The sequence below is a fragment of the Mobula hypostoma genome, chromosome 30 (assembly GCF_963921235.1).
Source record: "Mobula hypostoma chromosome 30, sMobHyp1.1, whole genome shotgun sequence".
Taxonomy (NCBI): domain Eukaryota; kingdom Metazoa; phylum Chordata; class Chondrichthyes; order Myliobatiformes; family Myliobatidae; genus Mobula; species Mobula hypostoma.
Genome location: NC_086126.1, coordinates 1,876,585 through 1,904,391, shown reverse-complemented (window position 1 = coordinate 1,904,391; position 27,807 = coordinate 1,876,585). Strand labels below are relative to the sequence as shown.

Genomic DNA, 27,807 nt, shown 5'->3' with positions numbered 1-27,807 from the left:
GCGGGCTCCCCTGCTGCCGCAGCCTGGGTGTGAGGAGGCCGGAGGCCGGAGGCCGGGGCGGGCTGGCCTGCTTCCGCAGCCCGGGTGTGAGGAGGCCGGATCCGGTGTAGCACGGTTGCGGGGTTGGCCTCTCCCGTCAGTGCTGCCCTCCAGTGTTCAACCAGCAGAAGGACAGGCAGCCGGGGAGGCTGGGGGACTGTGTGTGTGTTCTCTTGCCTAGCAGTGTGTGTGTGTGTGTGTGTTTCGTCTCTCGCTATCTGAATGTATGTTCTGCTCCTGGGCCCCAGAGGAACGCGGTCTCATTCGACTGTATCCATGCATGATAATGAAACCTGATTTAATTTTGATTTTGGTTTCAGAAGTCCACCACTTGACACTTGAATATCAAGTTCAAGTTTAATTTCTCAGTCAACCATATGCACGTACACAGCTAAACGAGACAGCATTTCTCCAGGGCAAAGGTGCAAGCCGCAATACATACAGACACGCACAGCACAGAGAGTTACAATCCAGCACAGCCAGTCACAATAAATAATATCTGCACGTGTCTCTGAGAATTATGGCCCTGAAGATCAATGGTGAAAGTTGATGGGATGTTCTCCCGGAGCCACGTTTCTGCAAGAACAGATACACAGCAGTTCCTCATCTCGCACTTGGCCAGCTTGTGTTTCAGGGAGTGAACACTGGAGGGCAGCTCCCAGCTCCCCCCCAGCCCCCAGCCCCCAGCCCCCAGCCCCCAGCCCCCAGCCCCCAGCTCCCAGCCCCCAGCTCCCAGCCCAGCACAGATCCCTGCCTGCTCTGTTTTCTCCCACACTGCATGATTTGCAGAATTCAGCCCTGGGATTCATCCTCCCCACAGACACCCACGAAACAAAAAAAAACCTGGAACCTGTTCAAAGATAAAGCATCAAAAACATCAAACTCCACCCCCCCCAACATGCGAAAAGGAACAGATCGCGGAAATGGCAAAAAAGAAAGAAAAGAGGAGAAGCACGAAATAAAACACACAAAATGGAAAGAGCTCAGGCATATTCAGTTCAGTCTAGCTCTGTCACTCATTTTCTGCAGGCTGCCCGGATCAAAATCACCCAAATAGCAACAAAAAAATAGGAGCGACCAGAATCCAGAAACACACCATAACGTGAACTAGAGTCCAATCCACACGCCGTGTCGATTAAACCTTGCACAAGACGCAGGACTCCGACACCTTCCTCCGGGAGCAGAGAGTGAGAGAGACCATTCGAACGCAGGGACCTTCCTCCAGCGAGAGAGACGGAGAGAAAGAAACCATTTGAATGCAGGGACCTTTCTTTGGCAGGAGAGAGCGAGGTTGTCACCTTCCTCCCGGAGCTGAATGTCCTCGTGAGAAAAGTATCACCTCTCCACCCCCTCATCATCAACAATTCTACAGTCAGCGTCACCTCGACATTCAGGTCCCTGGGCATCAATATTTCACAGGACCTCGTGTGATGATGGAGAACCAGATCTCCTTCGATAACAAAAAGGCTCGGCGGAGGATTTACATATTTAAGTATATTATATTTATGTACTTAAGCACATTTTATTGCATATCTGTACTTTAACCTCGAACTCTACCTGTTGTATAATTCTTTCCTCTCTAACGGTTGAACACTGTTGTTTTTGTTACATGTCACACCCTGAACAGCACCCCACAGCAAATCCCTGATGTACGTAACTGTACACGGAGAATAAAGTTGATCTTTGAAGTTACTGTAGTGACTGTCATCTCCGCATACCTGGATAGCACCCCCTCACACAGTTCCTGGAGTCACACAGCAGAGAAAAGGACCTTCGGCCCATCCAACGCATGCCATCTAAGCTGGTCCCGTTTGTCCCATATCCTTCTAAACCAGGGATTCCTAACCTGGGGTCCACGGATTCCTCAGTTAATGGTAGGGATCCATGGCATAAAAAAGGTTGAGAACCCCTGGTGTAAATTTTTCCAATCCAAGTACCTGTCCAAGTGTCTTTTAACTGTTGTTAATGTATCTGCCTCAACCACTTCCTCTGGCAGCTTATTCTATATAAGGACCACCCTCTGGGTGAAGAAGTTGCCCCTCAGGTTCCTACTAAATTTCTCCCCTCTGTGCCCTTTCGTTCCTGATTCCCCAACCCTGGGGGGAAAACTGTGTGCATTCATTAATTTAAACCACTCAGGATTTTATATTTCAGGTTTAGTGGATGGCCATTGTGGGAGTGGACCCTGTGCGAGTGGGCCAGTGTCAAAGTGGAGTGTTGAGGCTTTGGTTCAGAAAGACTTTGGCAAAGGTGCCAGAGGATCCAGGTAGATTTTTCAGGTAACTTCATTCCTTCCATCCTTGCTTTCTGTTTAGGAAAGGCAAGCGAAGTTGGAACAGGTTAATGAGGCTCTACGAAGAGATAGGGGGTTCAATAATCGGGGATAGCAGGTTTTTGCGGAGGTGAACTTGATCTCCTATTCGAGAATGAGACACGGAACTAAATCTTCAATTAGGGAATGAGATGGGGCAGAGAAAGGAATTTGTGAAGGGGAACACAAGGGTGAGGAGGAAGGTGGGTGGGTGGGGAGAGGTATGAAGTAAGAAGCTGGGATGTGATAGGTGGACAAGGTAAAGGGATGAAGAAGAAGGAATCTGATAGGAGAGGGGAATGGACTCCTCCTTCTCTTTCTCTCGTGGTCCAATCACCTGGTCTGGATTTCCAGCATCTACAGAATCTCTTGTGTTAACATCTTCCCCATAACAGGTTGAACAAAACTGTGCACAACATTCCCAGTATGGCCTCACCAACATAATGTACCATCCCCTGCACTCAATGCCCTGACTACTGAAGACCAGAGCACCAGACATCTCCTTCACCACTTCCCACCTGTGACACTGCTCTCTGAACGGGGGAAGGTTGGCCAACTAATGCAAAAGCTTTTGAGGCAGAGCAGGCTCCCTCTTGCCCAAACTCAATCAGACCTTCTGATTGCAAAACTTGGCCATGGACGGTCCAGAGGCCGTCTGCAAACGGAGGAGGGCTGGACATTTAGCGAGCGACCCCACCTCATAAAATCCCAGAGCTACAGAAACGCGAACAATCTGCAAAGACCTCGTCCCTGAGGGAGAAAGAATCTTCACCTGGGAAGATGAGTTCCACCTGGGGGCAGCTTGAAAGAGTGGCCCAGGCCAGAGGACTCTGGTTAGCCACTATAAGCGGCCAATGGCCCAGGAGGGGTGATGTGACTTAAGCTGAGATCTGATTGCAAAGTAGTCATCTCAAACGTACCTCTGTGACGATCGTCATTGCGAACTGGGAGTGGTCGTACACCCACCCATCGGTGCATTCCTGTGTGTCAGGTTGGCTCCCTATGCCCTGCGTCTCGTTGGTGCCCAGGAGATGCCACTGCGGGGAGCTGTACATGCGGCACTTGTCCGGCCTCCCTTCCTGGTCCATGGGCAGGAACACCCGGAGAAACTCCTCCCTCAGTGGCTCCTCTGTCACATTGATGTACCTCGAATCTGCACCTCCCAGCCGCACCCTGCACCGATGGTCGGGGACAGCGGCCACGAAGTTCTGGAGGAGGTTGTGGGTGGACAGCATAGCAAGAGGGATAGCTAGGAGAACAATGTGAATGGCGTGGAATCTGCCCACAGTTCCCACCTTCTCCAGGATATCCTCAAAGCCCATGTTCACGTCGTGTGGGCCGGGAGATGGTCACTTTCAGAGAACCTCTATCACCTGGGAGACTTCAGTTCAGGCGGAGAGACGGCAGTCTTTGGGTACAGGTTGGCATCAGCAAATTTCAGCAACATTTACTCTGGTGGCAACAAATACACTTGTTAGAGTCAATGTCAAAATTGAACTTACTTTCATCTGCACAAGTCCATGAGTATTTGCCTCTACCAACATACCAGGCAGCACGTTCCAGGCATCCACCTCTCTCTGAGCAAAAGACTCACCCCTCACATCCCCTTTGAACCTATCCCCTCTCACCTTCAATGCATGCCCTCTGGTATTGGATATTTCAATCCTGGGGAAACAGATACTCACTGTCTACTCTATGCTGTTCATAATCTTGTCAACCTCTTTCAGATCTCTCCTCAGCTTTTGCCACTCCAGAGAAAACCACCCAAGTTTTTCCAGACTCTAATGATAGCACATGCCCTCTAATCCAGACAGCATCCTGGTGAACCTCTCCTGCACCCTCTCCAAAGCCCCGACACCCTTCGATGTTCACACATCGCAAACAGCAGAGGTCCCAGCGCTGTTCCCTGTGGAACAGACTAATTACAGACCTCCAGCTCAAAATAAGTCCCTTCAACCACTACCCTTTGTCTTCTTTGTGCAAGCTAATTCTGATTCCAAACAGCTCATTAGCCATGGACACCATGCATCTTAATCTTCTGGAGTAGCCTCCCATGAGGGACTTTGTCAAACACTTTACTAAAATCCATGTAGACAACATCCATCAATCTCTCTTGTCACCTTGTCAAAAAACTCAATCAAGTTAGTAAGACACAACCTGCCCTGCACGAAGCCCTGCTGGCTTTCCCTAATTTGACCTTGGGTTTCTAAAAGCTCATATACCCTATCCCTGAGAAATTTCTCCAGCAATTTCCCTACAACTGATGTGAGACTCCCCGGTCTATTGTTCCCAGGATTTTCCCATGATCCCTTCTTAAATAAAGGAACAACATTAGCCACTCACCAGTCATCGGGGACCTCGCCTGTGGTAGAGAGGACACAAAGGTACTGGTCAAGGCCCCAGCAATTTTGTCTCTTGCCTCCCTCAATAACCTGGGGTAAATCCCCTAGGAACTTATCCACCTTAATAATCATTTGGAGACCCAGTACAACCTCCTCCTTGACCTCTAAAAGCCGTAACATTTTGATGAAGTCAGCACTGATCTCCTGGTCCTCCATATCCTTTTCCTTGGTAAATACGGAAGCAAAGTACTCATTCAGTACCTCACGCACATTCTCTGCATCCAAGCAAGTGTCCCCTCACCCCCTTTACCCAGGAGTGGTCCTAACCTCTCCCCAGTTATCCTCTTGCTCTTGATGTATGTATAAAATGCCTTGGGATTCACCTTAATCATTCTTTCCAAGGCTCCTCCTGCCTTTCCTAATTCCCTTGGGTTCTTTTCTGGTTTCTTTATAATCCTCGTGTGCTTTGTTTCATCCCAAAATTATAAAGGAGAGGTGAGAGTGGATATTGGACTGCTGGAAAATGATGTTGGAGGGGTAGTACTGGGGGACAAGGGAATGGCGGACAAACAGAGTAAGTATTTTGCATCAGTCTTCACTGTGGAAGACAGTCTTGGTGGAAGTTCCAGGTGTCAGGGGTCAGAAGTGTGTGAAGTTGCCATTACCAGGGAGAAGTTTCTTGGGAAACTGAAAGATCTGAAGGGAGATAAATCACTTGGACCAGATGGTGTACAGCCCAGAGATGGCTGAAGAGATTGTGGAGGCATTAGTAATGATCTTTCAAGTGTAACGCCCTGGTTAAGATTGTTACTGCTATGCCGATGGTATTTCACTTTAGCAGTTCTGTAAGAGCAGTCTGATCTGCTCTCAGCCTGTTTGGGTTTGAGCTGAGATGAGAAGCTTTGTTATTCAGGTTAGGAACGTTGTGTCAGCCAATCAGGATGGTGGAATTGGGAGAGGTTTCTCGAGAAGGCTGGGTGGAGAGCTTATTGTGAGGGACACTGGTGTGGGTCGAGGTCTTTTTGGTGGGAACTGGGAGAAGACAGAAGGGAAGATGGCTGAGAATGCCATCTGTGTTGCACAGGGTGCTTTGTGCCGTTGAATGGCTTCAAAGAGGAAGGACCAATACTCCTGTGGGGGAGCTCATTTGTTCGAAGTGGATTTCGAGCGACAGTGGAATGTGGTGTGTGCGTTCACACAGGCCAAGGGTCCAGTGCGTGAGTTAACGACAGCTTCAAAATGAGATCCAGCTCATGTGCACATTTGACTGTTTAGTTATGATGGGCCCTTTTGTTTTTTTGTTCTTTCTTTTCTTTAATAACTCTTTGGTTAAGTTAACATTCATAAATATACTTTCTGTATAATTGTGTGCAGCCTGTTATTTCTTGCTGAAGGGCTCTTGCTTGGGAGCTGGAAATACTCACAAAGACCCGACCAGGGTTCTGGGGAGTGAGACATCCCGACCGTTCCGATTTGGCGGAACCCAAGTCATATCGACCCTAGATGTACGGAGTCTGCTGAAGGTGGTTTCCTCAACGGCGTCCAGTGGCTGTTAGGGAGGGGCTAACAAGCCATATCTCCAGAGATGCCCAGTAAAATGGGGTTTCATGAGATCACTAGAATCTGGACTGGTTCTGAAAGACTGGAAAATTGTAACTGTCACTCCACTCCTCAAGAAGGGAGAGAGGCAGAAGAAAGGAAACTATAGGCCAGTTAGACTGACCTCAGTGGTTGGGAAGAGGTTGGAGTTGATTATTAAGGATGAGGTCTCAGGGTACTGGAGGCACATGATAAAATAGGCCCTAGAGAACATGGTTTCCTCAAGGGAAAATCTTGCCTGACAAATCTGTTGGAATTCTTTGAAGAAATAACAAGCAGAATAAACAAAGGAGAGTCAGTTGATGTCGTGTACTTGGATTTTCAGAAGGCCTTTGACAAGGTGCAACACATGAGGCCCCCTAACAAGCTATGAGCCCATGGTATTACAGAAAAGTTTCTAGCATGGATAAAGCAGTAGCTGATTGGCAGGAGGCAAAGAGTGGGAATAAAGGGAGTCTTTCCTGGTTGGCTGCTGATGATTAGCCGTGACCCACAGGGGTCTGTGTTGGGGCCGATTCTTTTCACATTATATGTCAATGATTTGGATGATGGAATTGATGGCTTTGTTGCAAAGTTTGCAGATGATATGAATATATAAATTAATTGAATGACTGAATTGACTTTATTTCTTACATCCTACACATACACGAGGAGTAAAAATCTTCACATTACGTCTCCGTCTAAATGTGCAAAGTGCAATCATAGTGATTTATAATACATAGAACAGTCAATGTGATATACAATGTAACAATGTACGGAGGAGAAATGGCGACACGACGCAGCTCGCAGTGGCCACCCCGGTGGTGATGTCTGTTATTTGTCAAGTAGGGGACTGTGCACAATTCTGATTTGATGGAGACGGACGTGAGAGCACAGAGGAACATCGGGTGAAACTTCTGGAATGCCTGCTTTGCTGCTGCTGCTACTGTGTGATCTGAAATCTCCGGAGGGGAAGACCCCGAGTCCTCGGCTTTGCTTGTTGCTTGGCGGCCGGGGCGGAGTCGAAGCGCTCGGCAGAGGATGGTACTCAGAGAGGTTGTGTCGGAGGGCTGGTCGGAGGCTCGAAGTTTTCGGACGGACTCAGAGTCCGCTGCGGTCGGCTGCTTCCAATGGTGCTGCATCAGCAAGTTTGCGGCACTTGGAGGTTCATGTCAGGGAGAGTTTCTCCCTTCTGCCACCTGCGTGAGATGATGAATCTATCGGGACTTTGAGACTTTTTTTTACAGTGCCCATGGTCTGCTCTTTATCAAACTATGGTATTGCTTTGCACTGTTGTAACTATATGCTATAATTATGTGGTTTTGTCAGTTTTAGTCTTGGTTTGTCCTGTGTTTACTTGTGATATCATTCTGGAGGAACGTTGTATCGTTTTTTAATGCATGCATTTCTAAATGACAATAAACGAGGACTGAGTGTCCTCATAATGTAATCTAATGTAAAGAAGATGTGATTCTTCAGAGATTCAGTTAAAGGATGCAAACAAGACAAAACATGTAAATAATAACAAGGAAACACAAGACCTCTGTCTACCATTTAGGAGGTCTACTCGTGTCCGTAAACGCACAGAGAGACTGATAGAGACTTGTTGAATTATGTATTTGTTTTGATTAATGTTATTCTTTATTTTTTTCTTTTTAAGGAAGGGAAGACGTGGTGATATCACATGCAATGATGTGCCAGTTCTTGTTTGGAGAGCACTGAGCATGCGCGGGGTTTGCCAGAATGTTCCAGCATGTGGCGGGGTTAAGATGTGTTTGTTTATTTCTGTAAGTAAAAGTTCTTTAATTCTTCCAGAAGATGATTCTTTGTTGTTAACCCACGGAACGTTAAAATAGAAGTAACATAACAATGGGGACTGGCTTCCTCCTCCTGAAGTCAACAATCAGCTCCCCGGTCTTGCTGACATTGAGTGAGAGGTCGTTGTTGTGTCACCACTCCGTCAGATTTTCAATCTCTCCCTCCCGTGTGCTGATTCATCACCTCCTTTGGTTGGAACGAGAGAGGTGTCATCAGCAAACTTGAATATGGTCATTGTAAATGGTGCTGTGATTAGGCTCGGGTTAAAGACGTGTGTCGCTGGGCGGTGCCGTCCGTTGGGCCGGGAGGGCTGGTTCTGGGCTTTGTCTCTAACTCAAATAAATACGAACAGATGCAGAGTTTAAAGTCCTGAACAGGACCAGGGTCATGCTGAAGAGCATTGTGCAGGGTCAGGCCGGGCTGGACAGCGTGACTCTGTTTAAAGGTAAAGAATGATGATTAGAATTGTCCAGTCAAAAGCTCCGGGGCAGCGTGTTCCTGTGTGGGTGACGGGAAGATGTACCAAGCTCAGGTGAGACGGAGAGCACTTGGTAAACACACACACACACACAGTGTCATTCTGCTGAGTGTGTGCACTGCAATGTCTCCCTCCCCCCTCAGAATATTCTAATAACACTGGACAACAAAAATTTTGCTTCTTGAATATTTTTGGGTGCATGTTATGGACTTTGGGCTGCTGATCATGAAAATCACCGTGAAATTTCCCTGTCACACCGTTTTTCAAAAATCATCTGTATTTGGTATTTCAATTCATAATTCGAGGCAATTAAAATAAGCCCACAATGTAAGCAGAGACGTTTTCAACCTTGCCCAGGCATGTCCAGGGAGGGTGGATGCTGCATAGCAGGACAGGTTTTAGAAAGGTTATAATTTCCACGAAGGGTTTCAATATTGGAGGCAGATGTTTCCAGAATAAATGATGCCAAGATTCAGGAAGGCATTTTTGTTGGTCCGCAAATCAAACAGGTCACCAATGACAGGCAATTTGAAGAGGTTCTCGTGGGACTGGAGAAAATCATATGGGAGGCATTCAAGAATGTTGTTGAAAATTTTCTTGGCAAATTCAGAGCATCAAACTTCGTGCAGCTGGTTGACAACATGCTTCAAGCATACAAAAAAAAACCATGAAGTGCAACATGTCACCAAAGATTCATTTTCTGCATTCCCATTTAGACTTCTTCCCTGAAAATCTTGTGTCTGTCAGTCACGAACATGGTGAAAGGTTTCACCCGGACATTGCAGTCATGGAGAAACGGTATCAGGGCAACTGGAATGCTGGCTGAATATTGCTGGACACATAAGCGAGAAGCCTCAGACACTGAGTATAAATGAAAATCATCAACAAAACATTTTTAGCTGAGTTTGACTATTGCAAAGCATCAGCACTGTTATGCAATTAAACACATTATATTCAAAGTCAATTTCTTGTTTCTCCAAATTCCGACATGAAACAAGTCGTCTGAAATTATATTTGTGTTTAGTTTCAAGCGGTCTATCAGAAACAAAAAACATTATCCAAGCAAGCAAAACTTCTGAAACAATTTATTGTCCAGTGTAATGGGTTCTGAAGGGCTTGACTTTATGGTAACTTTCCAGACGTACACAGTGGAATATTCCATCTCTTTAGGAATGGGGATGTGTAAATGTGTATATGTTAAGCAACACACATCAAAGTTGCTGGTGAACGCAGCAGGCCAGGCAGCATCTCTAGGAAGAGGTACAGTCGACGTTTCAGGCCGAGACCCTTCGTCAGGACTAACTGAAGGAAGAGCTAGTAAGAGATTTGAAAGTGGGAGGGGGAGGGGGAGATCCAAAATGATAGGAGAAGACAGGAGGGAGAGGGATGGAGCCAGGAGCTGGACAGGTGATTGGCAAAAGGGATATGAGAGGATCATGGGACAGGATTATAATAAATTAAAATAAATAAGTAACAGATGGGGTACGAGGGGGAGGTGGGGCATTAGCGGAAGTTAGAGAAGTCGATGTTCATGCCATCAGGTTGGAGGCTACCCAGACGGAATATAAGGTGTTGTTCCTCCAACCTGAGTGTGGCTTCATCTTTACAGTAGAGGAGGCCATGGATAGACATATCAGAATGGGAACGGGACGTGGAATTAAAATGCCTCACCATCTATAATTTCTTCGGCCCTTCAACTTTTCGACCACATTTTGACTCAGAATATTTATTTATTATTATTATTTTAAAAAATATTCTCTCTCTCCTTTTTCTCCCTCTGTCCCTCTCACTATCTATACCCCTTGCCCATCCTCTGGGTTTCCCCCCCCCACTTTTCCTTCTCCCTGGGCCTCCTGTCCCATGATCCTGTCATACCCCTTTTGCCAATCACCTGTCCAGCTCTTGGCTCCATCCCTCCCCCTCCTGTCTTCTCCTATCATTTCGGATCTCCCCCTCTCCCTCCCACTTTCAAATCTCTTACTAGCTCTTCCTTCAGTCAGTCCTGACGAAGGGTCTCGGCCTGAAACGTCGACTGTACCTCTTCCTAGAGATGCTGCCTGGCCTGCTGCGTTCACCAGCAACTTTGATGTGTGTTGCTTGAAATTCCGGCATCTGCAGATTTCCTCGTGTTAATGTGTATATGTTGTTTGTATACTGTATTTAAGGTTCGATACTGCCGTTTACTTTGCAATATGATTGTAACCAAAATAAAAGGATCTAGTGCTTTCCTGGCATATATGACAAATAAACCAGGTAAAGTTATTGATTAAAACTGACGTTTCAATGACAAGTTCTGCCATCTTCATCAGGGATGATATATAATAATAAATAATATATATACATAATAATAATATATAATGTAATATAATATATACATATATAGTTGTGTGTGTGTATATATATATATATGATACTGAGGCTTGTCTAGTCCGGTGGCATTTATGCCCCCATTGTCCATCCCTCCTGATTGGTTAGTCCTCATCCAATCAGATTTCTGTCCTCCAACCTGCTTTACAGTCGAATTCCAGTTCTTACTTTGTTAAAATTCTTTGGCACAGCACATCGAAGTCAATCCTTTGGCCATTGCCAATACAGCTGTCGACTACTGCTGATCTTCGCTTAGTTCACAGCGTATGTGGGTCAAGGATGTCCTAGGACTCAGGTCGGCTGGCGGCTACAGGATTCTTTGTGGATGTGCAGCCAGACAGGTAGAAACCTGCATCAACAAGCACAGGAGGTGTGTCCATTTGGATTACCAGGAGTAATCGGCGGCAACAGAACACTGTATAGCCATAGGATTGACTTCGATGGCACAAAACTACGGTACCTTGCCAAAGGCTTTGGGGACACCTGGTGAAGGAAGACATTGAAATAAAACCAGAGGAAAAGAATTTTGACAAAAATGAAGATCGTGCTCAAGAACTGGAATTCAATTGTTAACAAGGTGGGAGAACAGAAACCTGATTGGATGAGGACTAGCCAATCAGGAGGGATGGACGACGGGGGTATAAATACCACCAGACTAGACATGCCCAGGCATCATCCCTGATGAAGATGGCAGAGTTTGTCATCGAAACATCGGTTAAAATCGACACCTGGACCCAGCTGGGAGCCCGAGAAGAGTTAAAGCATTGTAACTAGATTGTGGGGTGCATCATCTTCTGATCCACGTGTAGTCTGAAGTTAACGTTGTGGGTAATTAAAGATGGTGTGTCTCGGTGCCTAATAAAGGGGGCTGATCACTCTCTTTAGGGGAGAGAGACCGGGGCAGCCGGGAGTTCACCCTTTACAAAGTATGGAGCTGTTCACTGTGTTTTCTGGTCGATATCTTTTTGTAAATATTGGAACTTTTCTTTTCACTATTTGTTGCTAATTTTTGTAAGCGTGATGTGCTAGGTGACTCCAGACTATTTTTTTCCCCTTTGGTCGTGCCGCACGTATCTAACATCGGGGAACCCCGGCTGACAAGGGATACTGAGGCTCTGGTCAGCAAAGAGAAGGAAGCACGAATCGTGTTTAGGCAATTGGGTACAGATGACTCCCCTCACCAAATATAAAAAGTTTTAAAAGTTAAAGTCCGTTCTGAGCCTTGTGGCCCATCAGGCCTGTGCTTATGCCAGTTTCTGTGGCGTGAAGCGACTGAGAGTACAAATTAGCAAGAGAACACCTGATTGCTTGAGTGTATATGCAGTTGAAATGTTTGCCATATTGTTAGCACTAGAATGGAGTGAGCAGGTTGATTGTAATAATTTTGTGATATGTAGCGATTCTGTATCGGCCCTTGCAAGCATTAGGGCGGGTACAGCTAGAGGTCACCAGGATCTGCTTTATGAAATCCTGTTTGCAAATTCAAGACTGACTAGACAAGGCAAAAATATCGCATTCATATGGGTTCCAGCACATGCGGGTATTATGGGAAATAAGACAGCAGATAAGCTGGCAAAAGCAGCGGTCAAAAAAGGATCTATAGAGGTCAATATTAAACTATCAAAATCAGAGGGGAAGAGCATAGTGTTAACAGTGGCAGCAGCATTGGGATAGAGCAATAAAAGGAAGACATTTACATTCAATTCAGAACAGAGTAGATATGGGAAGAAGTAGGGGAGTAAAGCGGAAGGAGCAAGTAATTACAGTATAAGTAGACTGAGAACTGGGCACAGCAACCTTAATGGCACTCTGGCCATCATAAATAGGCATCCAACAGGTTTCTGCGATCTGTGTCAGGAGACTGAAACAGTAGAGCACATCCTTATTCATGCCGGAAATTTGCACAGGAAGGGCAACAAATGTTACAACAATTATGCAAAATAGGACTGGTAGAGAAGAGTGTTAAAGGTTTATTGGAATGTGGGGAGAGTGATCAGGGGAGGAAATGGTTGTTTAGTTTTTTAAGGGCGACGGGACTGGAAAGACGGCTTTAAAGTGATGGACAATGAGGGACAATAAATCCTGAAGATGGCAGTAATGCAACAGTGTGGATGCCAGCTGCCGTAAAAACTCAAGGAAGAAGAAGAAGAAGAAGAAGAAGAAGAAGAAGAAGAAGAAGAAGAAGAAGAAGAAGACTGAGAGTACGAGACTGCCCCCCCCCCCGGATAGGACGCCAGTCTATCGCGAGTTTAACCCCCAGCAATTGCCAGTACCCATTTTCAGCTGGGTGGACTACAGCAGCGTGTGGTCAAGTGCCTTGCTCAAGGACACAACACGCTGCCTCGGCCGAGACGCGAACCCACGACCTTCAGATCGTGAGCCCAACGCCCTAACCACTTGGCCACGCACCACACCACAAAAAGTTTAAGAGCTGACTAAAGAGAGAAATCGGGAGGGCAAAAAGAGAGGGTACAAGATAGATTTGTCCATTAGTGTTAAGAATAAGGGGATAAAAGGAAAGAGGTCCTGAAGAAGGTTCTCGCCCGAAACACCAGCTGTTTGCTCTTTACCGTAGATGCTGCCTGGCCTGTTGAGTTCCTCCTGCATTTTGAGTGTGTTGCTTTGGGTTTGCGGCATCTGCAGATTTTCTCTTGTTAAAGATAATCCTAAAAGGTCCTTCAGATTCTCAGATCACTTATCTGTGATGCTAATTCCAGCAAGCAAACCACCAATCAAATGGGCCAAACCGGTTCTAAAGGTGGAGAAGACCTGGCCTGAGGGGGCAATCTCAGCACGGCTTTGATAACGCGAACTGGAGAACGTTCAGGGAGGCTGCTCTCCGTGACAGCCATGTTAACATCGAGGAATATGTGGATTCTGTGACCAGCTGCATAGAGACATGAACTGAGGATGTTACCATCATGAAATGCATCCGGGTGGGGGAAAATCAGAAGCCACGGCCTCTTGCAGAGGTCTGTGCATGGCTGAGGGATCATGATGCCGCCTTTAGACTGTTGGACATGACAGTTCTCAGAAAAGCAAGAACCGTACTTTCCCGTTCCATCCGGAAGGCAAAATGGGAGCATTCCCAGAGTGTTGTCCACAGCGAAGCAGGTTCCGGTGAATTCCAAAGAGATCTTGGTCAGTCAGGGAGAGGGGCTGAGGAAGGGCAAATGGATTTCAATCAGATGCGTGTGAGGTGAGGCATTTTGGACGGACAAACCAGGGAAGGACTTATTCAGTGAATGGCCGGGCACTGACGAGTGTTGTGGACCAGAGGGACCTGGGAGTACGAGGACAGTTTGCTGAATGTGACTGGGTAAGTAGATCGGCTGGTGAAGAAAGTGTTTAGTGCTCTGGCCCTCATCAGTCAGGGCGTCGAGGTTAGCACGAGGGAAATAATGTTGTAGTTATACAAGCTGGTGAGGCCACGCTTGGAGTGCTGGGTACAGTTTACATCACCCTGTCACAGGAAAGGCATTGTCGAGCTGGAGAGTGTGCAGAAGAGATTTACGAGGACACTGGCTGGACTCGAGGGTCTGAGTTATAGGGAGAGGTTGGCCACACTGGATCTTTATTCCCTGGAGAATGAGGGGTGACCTCATTGAAGTTTATAAAACCATGAAGGGTGTACGGTGGATGGTCACAGTCTTTCCCCCAGGGTCGGGGAGTCCAAATCCAGAGGGCACGGACAGAAGAGAAGAGGGGAGAGGACCTGAGAGGAAACCTCTTTACACAGTGGGAGGTGAGTAGCTGGAACGAGCTGCCTGAGGAAGGGGCCAGGGTGGGTACAATTACAACAATGAAGAGGCATTTGGATAGGGACGTGGAGGGGAGGGGCCGGGAGGGTTATGGGCCGAACACAGGCAAATGGGACTAGCAGCAAGGATGTGGGGGTCAGTATGGGTCAGTTGGGCTGAAGGGCCTATTTTCATGGTGTGTGATTCTGTGATTGGTGGAAATGGGCACTCGATAGCATCGACCTGGTGGGCCAAAGGGCCTCTTTTCCTACTGTAGTTGTCTACAACTGCTAAGGATTTATTTATAAATATGGACAGACATCAAATATCTCAGCTCCTCCTGCCCTAACTAATTACGAACCTGTCAACTTCCACTTTAAATATACCCAATATCCACAGCCGTCTGTGGCAATGAATTCCACAGATTGACCACCCTCTAGTTAAAGACATTCCTCCTCATCTCTGTTCTGAATGGACATCTCTCTGGTCTGAGATGGAGTGCTGATCTGCATTCCAGCATTTCCTGTCACTGGTGTCTCTGTTTGAACCAAGAGGGAGCACCTCACAGGGGGGTCAGAAGTGGAGAGAGTGAGCAATTTCAAGTTCCTGGGTGTCAAGATCTCTGAGGATCTGACCTCGACTCAACACATCGATGCACTTATGAAGAAGATAAGACAGTGGCTATATTTCATTCGGAGTTTGAGGAGATCTAGTACGTCACTAAAGACCCTCGCAAATTTCTATTATGTACCGTGGAGAGCATCCTAACTGTTCCGGTTTCTGAACGGACATTGAACCCACGAACACAACCTCACTACTTCTTTAATTTCAATTTTTCCACTACTTATTTAATTTAACTATTTAAAATAGATATATTTACTATAATTCACAGTTTTTTTCTCTATTATATGTATTGCATTTTACTGCTGCGGCAGAGACAACAAATTTCACCAGATATGCCGGTGGTATTAAACCTGATTCTGACTCTGAATCTTAACGAAGGGAGCTGGCTTTCTGAAACTGAACCTTAATTTATCCAGAACAATACGCACACAAATTCTGGAAGGAACTCAGCAAGCCAGTCAGCATCTGTGGAGGGAAATCAACCGTCGACATTTCGGGCCGAGACCCTTCATCGGCACTCCTAACAGACAGTCCCAGCGAGAGGTCTCGCCTGAAATGCCGACTGCATATTCGTTTCCATAGACACTGCTTGACCTGCCGAGTTCCTCTGGCATTCTGTGTGTGTTGCTCTGGATTTCCAGCGCCTGCAGAACCTCTTCGAAATTCAAGATAGTTTAATGTCATTTCCAGCACTCAAGTGTAAAGCAGAACCAAATAATTGTTACTCCAGATCCGATGCAGCACAAACCAAAACACACACAGTAAATAAAAATATATAAGATATATATAACTTGGGGAAAAGAACTGTTTTTGAGTCTGGCGGTCCCATCGCAGATGCTGTGTGGCCTGATGGGAGTGGGACAGACAGTCCGTGAGCAGAGAGAGTGGGATCCTTCATGATGTTACTGGCCCTTTTCCGGCACCTGCCTGTATCTATGTCCTCGACGGGGGGGTAGGCTGGTTGTGTAGGATGTGTTTTGGGACCATGAGAGGTTGTGTGAGGCGCGCACCTCCCAGGGGTTTGTAACCGCTCGCCAATGTAAAGGAGAGTGTGAGCGGTGTGAGATCTCCTGAGGTTGATAACCGTCACAATAACCACTGCCGCACAATAGGTTCTCTCCAGGGTCTGAGGGTCTGTCACAAAAAACTGTGGGACAACTGTTTAAGAAAAATAACAAAAAAACCTTTTTCACCCAGAGAGTGGTGGATATGTGGAATGCTCTGCCCCAGAAGGCTGTGGAGGCCAAGTCTCTGGATGCTTTCAAGAAAGAGATGGATAGAGCTCTTAAAGATAGCGGAATCAAAGGTTATGGGGATAGGGCAGGAACTGGATACTGATTGTGGATGATCAGCCATGATCACAGTGAATGGCGGTGCTGGCTCGAAGGGGCCAAATGGCCTACTCCTGCACCTATTGTCTATTGTCTATAAGATGGCTTGAGTCACAAAAATAAATTGAGGTGCTTTCATTTACCTCAAAACAAGACAAAAACTGGAAAAAAAAACAATATATATATATTGCCACCCTCAGACAAAAGAAAACTAACCCCAAAGCCTTGGTAACCTGAGGCTTATAACTGCTAAGCCCCCACCCCCCCGCCAGACCAACCAAAAGCTAATTAACTCAATTATCCAATGAAAGATGGTATCCTCCACCATCAGCACATCTGTGCAGGTTGCTGCTGCCTCTGTATGAGACAGATCCATCCAGCAGCTCTGTTTCAGACCCGGTCACTGCTACCGCTGGGGATGAGTGTTTTACCGAGTGCGCCATGTGCCGACCGTAGTCAGTGACGAGCCTTCGTCACGAGGTCACTCTTATATCTGCCTCTTCCACTGGCAGCAGTTAACACTGTCTCAGAAGATCAGCGATTAAAATGAGAAAAATCAAGGACACAGCTTTCTGTAGATTAGATTAGATTATGAGGACGCTCAGTCCTCGTTTATTGTCATTGAGAAATGCATGCATCAAAAAATGATACAATATTCCTCTGGAATGATATCACAAGAAAACACAGGACAAACCAAGACTAAAACTGACAAAGCCACATAATTATAACATATCGTTACAACAGTGCAAAGCAATACTGTAATTTGATAAAGAGCAGACCATGGGCACGGTAAAAAAAAGTCTCAAAGTCCCGATAGCCCCAACATCTCACGCAGACGGTAGAAGGGAGAAACTCTCCCTGCCATGAGCTTCCAGCGCCGCAAACTTGCCGATGCAGCATCCTGGAAGCACCCCGACTACAGTCCGACTCTAAGTCCGTCCGAAAACTTCGAGCCTCCGACCAGCCCTCCGACACCGATCACCGAGCTCCGAGCACCATCCTCTGCCGAGCGCTTCGACCCTGCCCCGGCCGCCGAGCAACAAGCAAAGCTGAGGACTCAGGGCCTATCCCTCCGGAGATTCTGGATCACACAGTAGCAGCAGCATCAGGAAACAAGCTTTCTGTGTGTGTCATCAAGGACATAGTTTTCTGTATATGAAATGTGTGCAGTTTTGGGCTCCTTATTTTAGAAAGGATATACTGACATTGGAGAGGGTTCAGAGAAGATTCATGAGAATGATTCCAGGAATGAAAGGGTTACCGTATGAGGAACGTCTGGCAGCTCTTGGGCTGTATTCCCTGGAGTTCAGGAGAATGAGGGGGGATCTCATAGAAACATTCCAAATGTTAGGGGAGTCTAGGACAAGAGGGCATGACTTCTGGATTGAAGAGCGTCCTTTTAGAACAGAGATGAGGAGAAAAGTCAGAGGGTGGTAAATCTGTGGAATTTGTTACCACGAGCGGCTGCAGAGGCCAAGTCATTGGGTGTATTTAAGGCAGAGATAAATAGGTTCTTGATTAGCCAGGGCATCAAAGGGTATGGGGTGAAAGCAGGGGAGCAGGGATGACTGAATGAAGTGGATCAGCCCATGATTGAATGGTGGAGCAGACGCAATGGAGCAAATGGCCTACTTCTGCTCCTAAACCTTATGGTCTGATGGAAATCAAGGACATTTAAACAGAAAGGTGCTGGAATAACACTGGGGTGATCCTTCAACACTGAACCATCTGAATAGCCCATGTGATCACCATCACCATGCCAATTATAACTAATGACTCATCGAGCAACACACACAAAATGCTGGTGGAACGCAGCAGGCCAGACAGCATCTATAGGAAGTACGGTCGAGATTTTCTCGTAATGACCCATGTATCTGTTCCATTCCCTGAACCATCAGTACAGTCCATGGGAACACCACCACCACGCCATCATAAAACCATAAGACATAGGAGCAAGAGCAGACCACTCTGCCCATCGAGTCTTCTCTACCATTCCATCACGGCTGATTTACTATCCCTCTCAACCCCATTCTCCTGCCTTCTCCACGTAACCTTTGACACCCTGACTGATCATGGTCTCACTTTAAGGACTCTTTTGCTTTTTATTTCAAACTCTATTTATTTATTGCTATTTATTTATACTGGCATTTGCACAGTTTGTTGTTCATTGATCCTGTTTACAGTTACTGTTCTATAGATTTGCTGAGCATGCCCACAGAAAATGAATTTCAGGGTGGTGTGTGGTGACATGTATGTATTCTTACAATAAATTTTACTTTCAACTTTAACCAAGCACAGATCACCTTTGGTTTAAATATTGTGAGTAACAGCCTCCACAGCTGCCTGTGGCAACAAAGTCCAGAGATTCACCCCCCTCAGGCTAAAGAAATTCAACTTCATCTCTGATCTAAATGGTCACGCTTCAGGTTGTGCCCTCTGGTCCTAGACTCCCCCACTATAGGAAACATCCTCTCCACATCCACTCTATCTGTGTCCTCTGGTCCTAGACTCCCCCACTGTAGGAAACATCCTCTCCACATCCACTCTATCTGTGCCCTCTGGTCCTAGACTCCCCCACTATAGGAAACATCCTCTCCACATCCACTCTATTCGTGCCCTCTGGTCCTAGACTCCCCCACTACAGGAAACATCCTCTCCACATCCACTCTATCTGTGTCCTCTGGTCCTAGACTCCCCCACTACAGGAAACATCCTCTCCCCATCCACTCTATCTGTGTCCTCTGGTCCTAGACTCCCCCACTACAGGAAACATCCTCTCCACATCCACTCTATCTGTGTCCTCTGGTCCTAGACTCCCCTACTATAGGAAACATCCTCTCCACATCCACTCTATCTGTGTCCTCTGGTCCCAGACTCCCCCACTATAGGAAACATCCTCTTCACATCCACTCTATCTGTGCCCTCTGGTCCTAGACTCCCCCACTATAGGAAACATCCTCTCCACATCCACTCTATCCGTGCCCTCTGGTCCTAGACTCCCCCACTACAGGAAACATCCTCTCCCCATCCACTCTATCTGTGTCCTCTAGTCCTAGACTCCCCCACTACAGGAAACATCCTCTCCACATCCACTCTATCTGTGTCCTCTGGTCCTAGACTCCCCCACTACAGGAAACATCCTCTCCCCATCCACTCTATCTGTGTCCTCTGGTCCTAGACTCCCCCACTACAGGAAACATCCTCTCCACATCCACTCTATCTGTGCCCTCTGGTCCTAGACTCCCCCACTATAGGAAACATCCTCTCCACATCCACTCTATCTGCGCCCTCTGGTCCCAGACTCCCCCACTATAGGAAACATCCTCTCCAGATCAACTCTATCTCTGCCCTCTGGTCCTAGACTCCCTCACTATTGGAAACATCCTCTCCACATCCACTCTATCCGTGCCCTCTGGTCCTAGACTCCCCCACTACAGGAAACATCCTCTCCACATCCACTCTATCTGTGTCCTCTAGTCCTAGACTCCCCCACTACAGGAAACATCCTCTCCACATCCACTCTATCTGTGTCCTCTGGTCCTAGACTCCCCTACTATAGGAAGCATCCTCTCCACATCTACTCTATCTGTACCCTCTGGTCCTAGACTCCCTCACTATTGGAAACATCCTCTCCACATCCACTCTATCCGTGCCCTCTGGTCCTAGACTCCCCCACGACAGGAAACATCCTCTCCACATCCACTCTATCTGTGTCCTCTAGTCCTAGACTCCCCCACTACAGGAAACATCCTCTCCACATCCACTCTATCTGTGTCCTCTGGTCCTAGACTCCCCTACTATAGGAAACATCCTCTCCACATCTACTCTATCCGTGCCCTCTGGTCCTAGACTCCCCCACTACAGGAAACATCCTCTCCACATCCACTCTATCTGTGTCCTCTAGTCCTAGACTCCCCCACTACAGGAAACATCCTCTCCACATCCACTCTATCTGTGTCCTCTGGTCCTAGACTTCCCTACTATAGGAAGCATCCTCTCCACATCTACTCTATCTGTACCCTCTGGTCCTAGACTCCCTCACTATTGGAAACATCCTCTCCACATCCACTCTATCCGTGCCCTCTGGTCCTAGACTCCCCCACGACAGGAAACATCCTCTCCACATCCACTCTATCTGTGTCCTCTAGTCCTAGACTCCCCCACTACAGGAAACATCCTCTCCACATCCACTCTATCTGTGTCCTCTGGTCCTAGACTCCCCTACTATAGGAAACATCCTCTCCACATCTACTCTATCTGTACCCTCTGGTCCTAGACTCCACCACTACAGGAAACATCCTCTCCACATCCACTCTATCTGTGCCCTCTGGTCCTAGACTCCCCTACTATAGGAAACATCCTCTCCACATCTACTCTATCTGTACCCTCTGGTCCTAGACTCCCTCACTATTGGAAACATCCTCTCCACATCCACTATCTGTGTCCTCTGGTCCCAGACTCCCCCACTATAGGAAACATCCTCTCCACATCCACTCTATCTGTGTCCTCTGTTCCTAGACTCCCCCACTATAGGAAACATCCCCTCCATATCCACTCTATCTGTGTCCTCTGGTCCCAGACTCCCCGACTATAGGAAACATCCTCTCCACATCCACTCTATCTGTGTCCTCTGGTCCTAGACTACCCCACTATAGGAAATATCCTCTGCGTATCGTGAGGTCAGAGTTGACCATCGATATTACGTCCTAGCTGTCTGGGTACACAAGCCTGGATTGTACGATATGGAGAGCAAGCTGTTGCCCATGTAGCAAGCTTTCACTCTCCACGCGGCTGATGAATTCAAAGTGTGTTCGGCACAGACCGACAGTTTGGCACCAGTGCTGTTGCAGGAGTTGAACTCAATGTAAGACTGCCTTAGGGACTCCAGTTCCGGATTTTTCTTTGGGCTTTCCTCATGAGTGGGCAGAGCCACCGGGCAGTGGAGATTTCAGGTCAGAGTTTTTCTTCTCCCAGATAAGCTGCCAACCACGGCTGACGAGTCCTACCTGCCCGTCTCCATGTCCACTTCTTTCAATATTCAATAGGTTTCTATGAGATCCCACACCCCCCACACCACATTCCTCCCTAAATGCCCAAGGACATCAGGATTAGGAAAAGAGGAGGCCATTTGGCCCATCAGAACTATTTTATCTGGTCATGCCTGATTTTCCATCGTTGCCTGATCCCCATAAGACATAGAGGCAGAATAAGGCCATTCAGCCCATTATGTCTACTCTACCATTCGATCATGGCTGATTTATTATCCTTCTCAATCCCTTTTCCACTGTCATCTCCCCGTAACCTCCGACACCCTCGCTAATCAACTGCCTATCAACCTCCACTTTGAGGTCCAGGTGTGGGTTCAGACTTGAACTGTTGCCCGACAGGACGGAGCTGAGATGTCCAAACTGTTCAGTAGGATTCACTGGTTCTTCGTGTCTCTTGCACCCAGGAGCGATCACTTACGTCGTCTTGAACTGTCTGAAGTCCTCCAGCTATCCGGTGACTGGTGGCAGCGATGCCCAAGCCCGAGGCTGTGGGCACAGGCGTGTGATCTGTGGGCGAGGCTCCTGCTGGCTGCTGGGCCCAAGGCAGGAGTGGGCCTGAGGCTGACTGCCGGGAGACCAGGCCACAGCCTGGCAGAGCAGAGGGATGGCGGGTTGGACAGAGTGCTGGGCCTGGCTTTGGGTCAGCGAGTGGGAACGGGGAGGCGAACGTGCTGGGGTGGGGGCAGTGGAGGTCACAGTGGCAGGACCATGGATGGTCTAGAGTGGCTGGGGAGTGACGGCTGCCATCACCCAGCACCTGGGCCTGTCCTCGGCTCTGTGGGAGAAGCCAGAGGGTGGTAGTAGAGGGTTGCCTCTCTGACTGGAGGCCTGTGACTAGTGGAGTTCCACAGGGATCGGTGCTGGGTCTGTTGTTTGTCAACTGTATCAATGATATGGATGGTAATGTGGTTAACTGGAGCAGAATATAAAAGTATTAATGGTAAGACTCTTGGCAGTGTGGAGGATCAGAGGGATCTTGGGGTCCGAGTCCACAGGACGCTCAAAGCAGCTGCGCAGGTTGACTCTGTGGTTAAGAAGGCATACATTAATCGTGGAATTGAATTTAGGAGCGGAGAGGTAATGTTGCAACTATACAGGACCATGGTCAGACCCCACTTGGAGTACTGTGCTCAGTTCTGGTTGCCTCACTACAGAAAGGATGTGGAAGCCATAGAAAGGGTGCAGAGGAGATTTACAAGGATGTTGCCTGGATTGGGGAGCATGCCTTATGAAAACAGGTTGAGTGAACTTGGCCTTTTCTCCTTGGAGCGACGGAGGATGAGAGGTGACGTGATAGAGGTGTCTAAGATGATGAGAGGCATTGATCGTGTGGATAGTCAGAGGCTTTTTCCCAGGGCTGAAATGGTTGCCACAAGAGGACACAGGTTTAAGGTGCTGCGGAGTAGGTACAGAGGAGATGTCAGGGTAAGTTTTTTACTCAGAGAGTGGTGAGTGTGTGGAATGGGCTGCTGGCCACAGTGGTGGAGGCGGATACGATAGGGTCTTTTAAGAGACTTTTGGATAGGTACATGGAGCTTAGAAAAATAGAGGGCTGTGGGTAAGCCTAGTAATTTCTAAGGTGGGGACATGTTCAGCACAACTCTGTGGGCTGAAGGGCCTGTATTGTGCTGTAGGTTTTCTATGCTTCTATGTTTAGCAAATTTGCAGATGATTGATACCATGATTGGGGGAGTCGTGGACAGTGAGACAGACTATCATGGCCTACAGCAGGATCTGGACCTGCTGGAGATATGGCAGATGGAATTTAATGCATGGTTTTGCACTTCGTCAGGACCAACCAGGGTAGGTCTCACACAGGGCATTGGGGAGTGCGGTAGAACAACGGGATCTGGAACTACAGATCCATAATTCATTTAAAGTGGTGTCATGGGTCGATGGAGTCATAAAGATTTTGGCACATTAGCCTTCATAAATCAAAGTATTGCGTATAGGAGATGGGACGTTATGTTGAAGTTGTATACGACGTTGGAGAGGCTGAATTTGGAGTTTTGTGTGTGGCTTTGATCACCTACCAACAGGAAGGTTCTAAATAAAGTTGAAAGAATACAGAGAACATTTACAAGGATGTTGCCGTGCCTGGAGGACCTGAGTTATAAGGAAAGATTGAATAGGTTAGGACTGTATTCCTTGGAATGTAGAAGACTGAGAGGAGATTTGATAGAGGTATACAAAATTATGAGGAGTATAGATAGGGTAAGCGCAAACAGGCTTTCTCTACTGAGGTTGGTGGGACTGCAACCAGAGGTCATGGGTTAAGGGTGAAAGGTGAAAAGTTTAAGGGGGACAAGAGGGGAAACTTCTTCACTCAGAGGATGGTGGGAGTGTGGAATGAGCTGCCAACGCAAGTGGTGCCTGTGAGCTTGATTTCAATGATTAAGAGAAATTTGGACAGGTACATGGATGGTAGGGGTATGGAGGGATATGGTCCCGGAGGAGGCAGTTTAAATGGTTTGGCATACACTCGATGGGCTGAAGGGCCTGTTTCTGAGCTATATTTCTCTGCAACTCTGTAAAGGGTATTGACACGAAATATCGCCTGTGAACGCCCATGAAGGCCCTTGCCACTGCTCTGCTCTGTCCTTCCCCTCCGCTCTCAGAGTTGTGAAATGCCTTTTTGCACAGCTTAATTGACTTTTTAATGTATTTCATGCTGCGACGTAGCTTTTTCATGTATTGCACTGCACTGCGGCTGCAGAACAACAAATTTCAGGATGTGCGTCAGTGACAACAAACCCGATCCAGATTCTGATGCTCCCAGGCACACTTGGAGCCAGGCCTGGTTTTAATCCCAACCACGTCTGCTCACAGGCACAAACACAAAACCTTGCACCGACCGGTCCAAGGACTCTCGGTCACTGGGAGGCTGCTCGAGATCGAGCCAACAGCTCGTAGGGGGAAGCAGCTAAGAACTGCAACGTGCTGACCTAATTAAGTGCACTGTTTTCACTGGTCAATGCCCATTCCAATTTCTTCTACCATAATGCCTCATCCCAGCTAGGAGGAAAATAATTATGGGCTGGCCTATTTAATAAAGGGGGAGGAATTATCCCTGGTGACCTTGGAATGGTTTCCAAAGCAACCGTGTGGCCGATTTCCATCTAAGCACTCTGGCCATTGTCAGTGTCAGCCATGATGGCAGGCACCGGCTGGTCGCCCGGCAACCATCAAAGTGACCAATCACAGAGCTCAAGGAGTTGTAGAGCCGGAAAACAGGCCCTTTGGCCGAACTCGGCCCAGCTCACCAGGCTGTGCAATTTGTCCCACTTGTTGCTGCTTGGCTCACATCCCATACGACCATAAGAATCAGGCCATTCAGCCCATCGAGTCTGCTCCATCCTTTCATCGTGGCTGATTTATTATCCCTCTCAACCCCATTCTCCTGCCATCTCCCTGCAACTGTTGATGTCCTGATTAATCTACGACCTATCAGCCTCTGCTTTAAATATACCCAGTGACTTGTCCTCCACAGCTGAACAAGCCAATAAATTCCACAGATCCACCACCAATTTCAAATTTCTGGAGGATCTAACCTGGTCCCAACATGTCGATGCAGCTATAGAGGAGGCAAGACAGCAGCTGTATTTCATTAGGGCTTTGAGGAGATTTGGTTTGTCACCTAAAACACTCACAAATTTCTACAGATGTACCATGGAGAGCATTCTGACTGGCTGTGTCCCGTCTGGTATGGGGGGACAGGAGGGGTGGGAGGCTACTGCACAGGATTGAAATAAGCTGCAGAGAGTTGTAAACTCAGTCAGCTCCAGCATGGGCACCGGCCTCCGTAGTATCCAGGACATCTTCAAGGAGCGATGCCTCAGAAAGGCAGCATCCATCATTAAGGACCCCCATCACCCAGGATATGCCCTCATCAGGGAGGAGGTACAGGAGCCTGAAGACACACACTCAACAATTCAGGAACAGCTTCTTCCCCTCTGCCATTCGACTTCTGAATGGACATTGAACCCAGGAACACTACCTCACCACTTTATTATTATTTCTGTTTTTGCACTACTGTTTTTAAATTAACTACTTAATATTCACATATATATTTTTACTGTAATTCATTTATTTATATTTCACGACACGTGCTGGTGATAATAAACCTGATTCTGATTCTCTGTCTCAAGAAATTCCTCCTCATCACTGTTATAAAGGAATGTCTCTCTATTCTGAGGCTGTGCCCTCTGCATCTGGATGCTCCCACTACATCCTTTCCACCTCCACTCTATCTGTGCCCTCTGGTCCGAGACTCCCCCACTATAGGAAACATCCTCTCCACATCCACTCTATCTGTGTCCTCTGGTCCGAGACTCCCCCACTATAGGAAACATCCTCTCCACAGTGCTGGTAACATCTTTAAAAGCTGAAACCCAAAGTAAATTTATTGTCAGAGTCACCATCTACAACCCTGGGATTCATTTTCTTGCAGGCATTCACAGTAAATACTAAGAAACACAGTAGAATCAGTGAAAGACCACCCCAAACAGGATGGGCAACAACCAGTGTGCAAAAGACAACAAGCTCTGCAAACACGAAAAGAAAAAAAATGAGCAAAAATAAATATCAAGAACGTGGGATGAAGAGACCCTGAAAGTGAGCCCATATTTACCCTTTGTGGTTTAATGTCCCATAACTGGGAATTGTACTTACTACTTTAATTCTACCCACCAAACTCAATTTCTCTTTTAGTCCTTTAGTTTCAAGATCACTGCTTCCAGCTTGACTCATGTTGTTTTCTAAGTGCGCTAACAAGACAAAACTGCAGCACTCAATTCAGATGTCGGCACTTGAAACATTTCAGCATTTCTACGGAGACGAACTCTCAGGCCAACAGCACACTATCGAGCTTACGGTCGGTGACAGCCATTCCAAACTGTGTTCCGACCCCAACCACGCAGCACCAATCAATAAAAGGTCATTACTTGCCACAAGCTGCTCCAGGCTGCGTTGCTTCTAACTTTGCGGGACACGTCCGAATGCCAACGTTTGATTCTTCCATGGCTTTTCTGAATCTGCACCCTTTCCATCAGAGTGAATATGAAGTACGCTGGGGTGCTTTCCACTGCATACCTCGCGTGTAAGACGCTTCCTGCAATCCTTGCTGATGTGTCCAGTACGCAAACAGCCGAAGCAGACACCACTTTATTTTAGGAAGGCAATCTTCTCATTGTGAACCCTTTTCTCCAGCTGAGAGTGCGTTCAGTACCCATAGTAACTGCACTAGTTCAGACATGCCTTTTCAATGTCTTGTCCAGCTCACGAATATCTAAATGATCTTCTGAATTGTCAAGGCCAAGGAGCTTGAGAATCTGCACGATTCTCAAAGTCAAAGTTCAGAGTAAAGTTTATTAACAGAGTACATACAGGTCTGAGATTCTCTTTCCTGCAGGAAATCTATAGAACAGTAACCGTAAACAGGATCAATGAACAACAAGCTGTGCAAATGATAAATAAATAAATAGCAATAAATATCGAGCATGAAATAACAAGATAACAGAGTCTTTAAACAAGTGTTGTTATCCCCTTTTGTTCAAGAGCCTGATGGTTGAGGGGTGATAACTGCTCCTGAACAGGGTGGTGTGAGTCCTGAGGCTCCTGTACCTCCTTCCTGATGGCAGCAGTGAGAAGAGAGCATGTCCTGGGTGGTTGGGGTCTCTGATGATGGATGCTGCATTCCTGTGACAGTGCTTCATGTAGATTCTAAGATTGCGTTTAAAGATTAGCTTTATGTGTCACATACAGTGAAATACGTTGTTTGATCAACTCAGTCCGAGGATGAGCTGGGGGCAGCCGGCAAACGTCTCCATGCTTCCAATGCCAACAACTCGCTAACTCTCACCTGTACGTCTTTGAAAACTGGAGCACCCGGATGAACCCCACACGGTCTCAGGGAAACATAGAAAACCTACAGCACAATACAGGCCCTTTGGCCCACAAAGCTGTGCCGAACATGTCCCTACCTTAGAAATTACCTAGGGTTACCCATAGCCCTCTATTTTCCTAAGCTCCATGTAGCCATCCAGAAGTCTCTTAAAGAATCCTATCGTATCCGCCTCCACCACCGTCGCCGGCAGCCCATTCCACACACTCACCACTCTCTGCGTAAAAAA

General features: G+C 47.2%; 1 protein-coding gene across 5 annotated transcripts in view; it reads right to left on the bottom strand.

Annotated features, from left to right (window-relative positions):
* Positions 1–26,756, bottom strand: part of LOC134339616 (solute carrier family 22 member 6-A-like) — a 77,631-nt gene extending 50,875 nt beyond the window's left edge. For 3 of the 5 annotated variants that reach the window (XM_063036287.1, XM_063036289.1, XM_063036290.1), the window contains exons 1-2: positions 26,620–26,756; positions 3,271–3,802 (exon numbers count right to left, since the gene is read on the bottom strand). In XM_063036287.1, the coding sequence (XP_062892357.1) occupies positions 3,271–3,672 (402 nt within the window). In that variant the 5' untranslated portion in view covers positions 3,673–3,802; positions 26,620–26,756. Of the gene's footprint in view, positions 1–1,135; positions 1,509–3,270; positions 3,803–26,365; positions 26,390–26,619 lie in introns of those variants that run through there. The other 2 variants (XM_063036288.1, XM_063036291.1) reach the window with 2 other exon arrangements.
* Between the last annotated feature and the right edge of the window lie 1,051 nt (positions 26,757–27,807).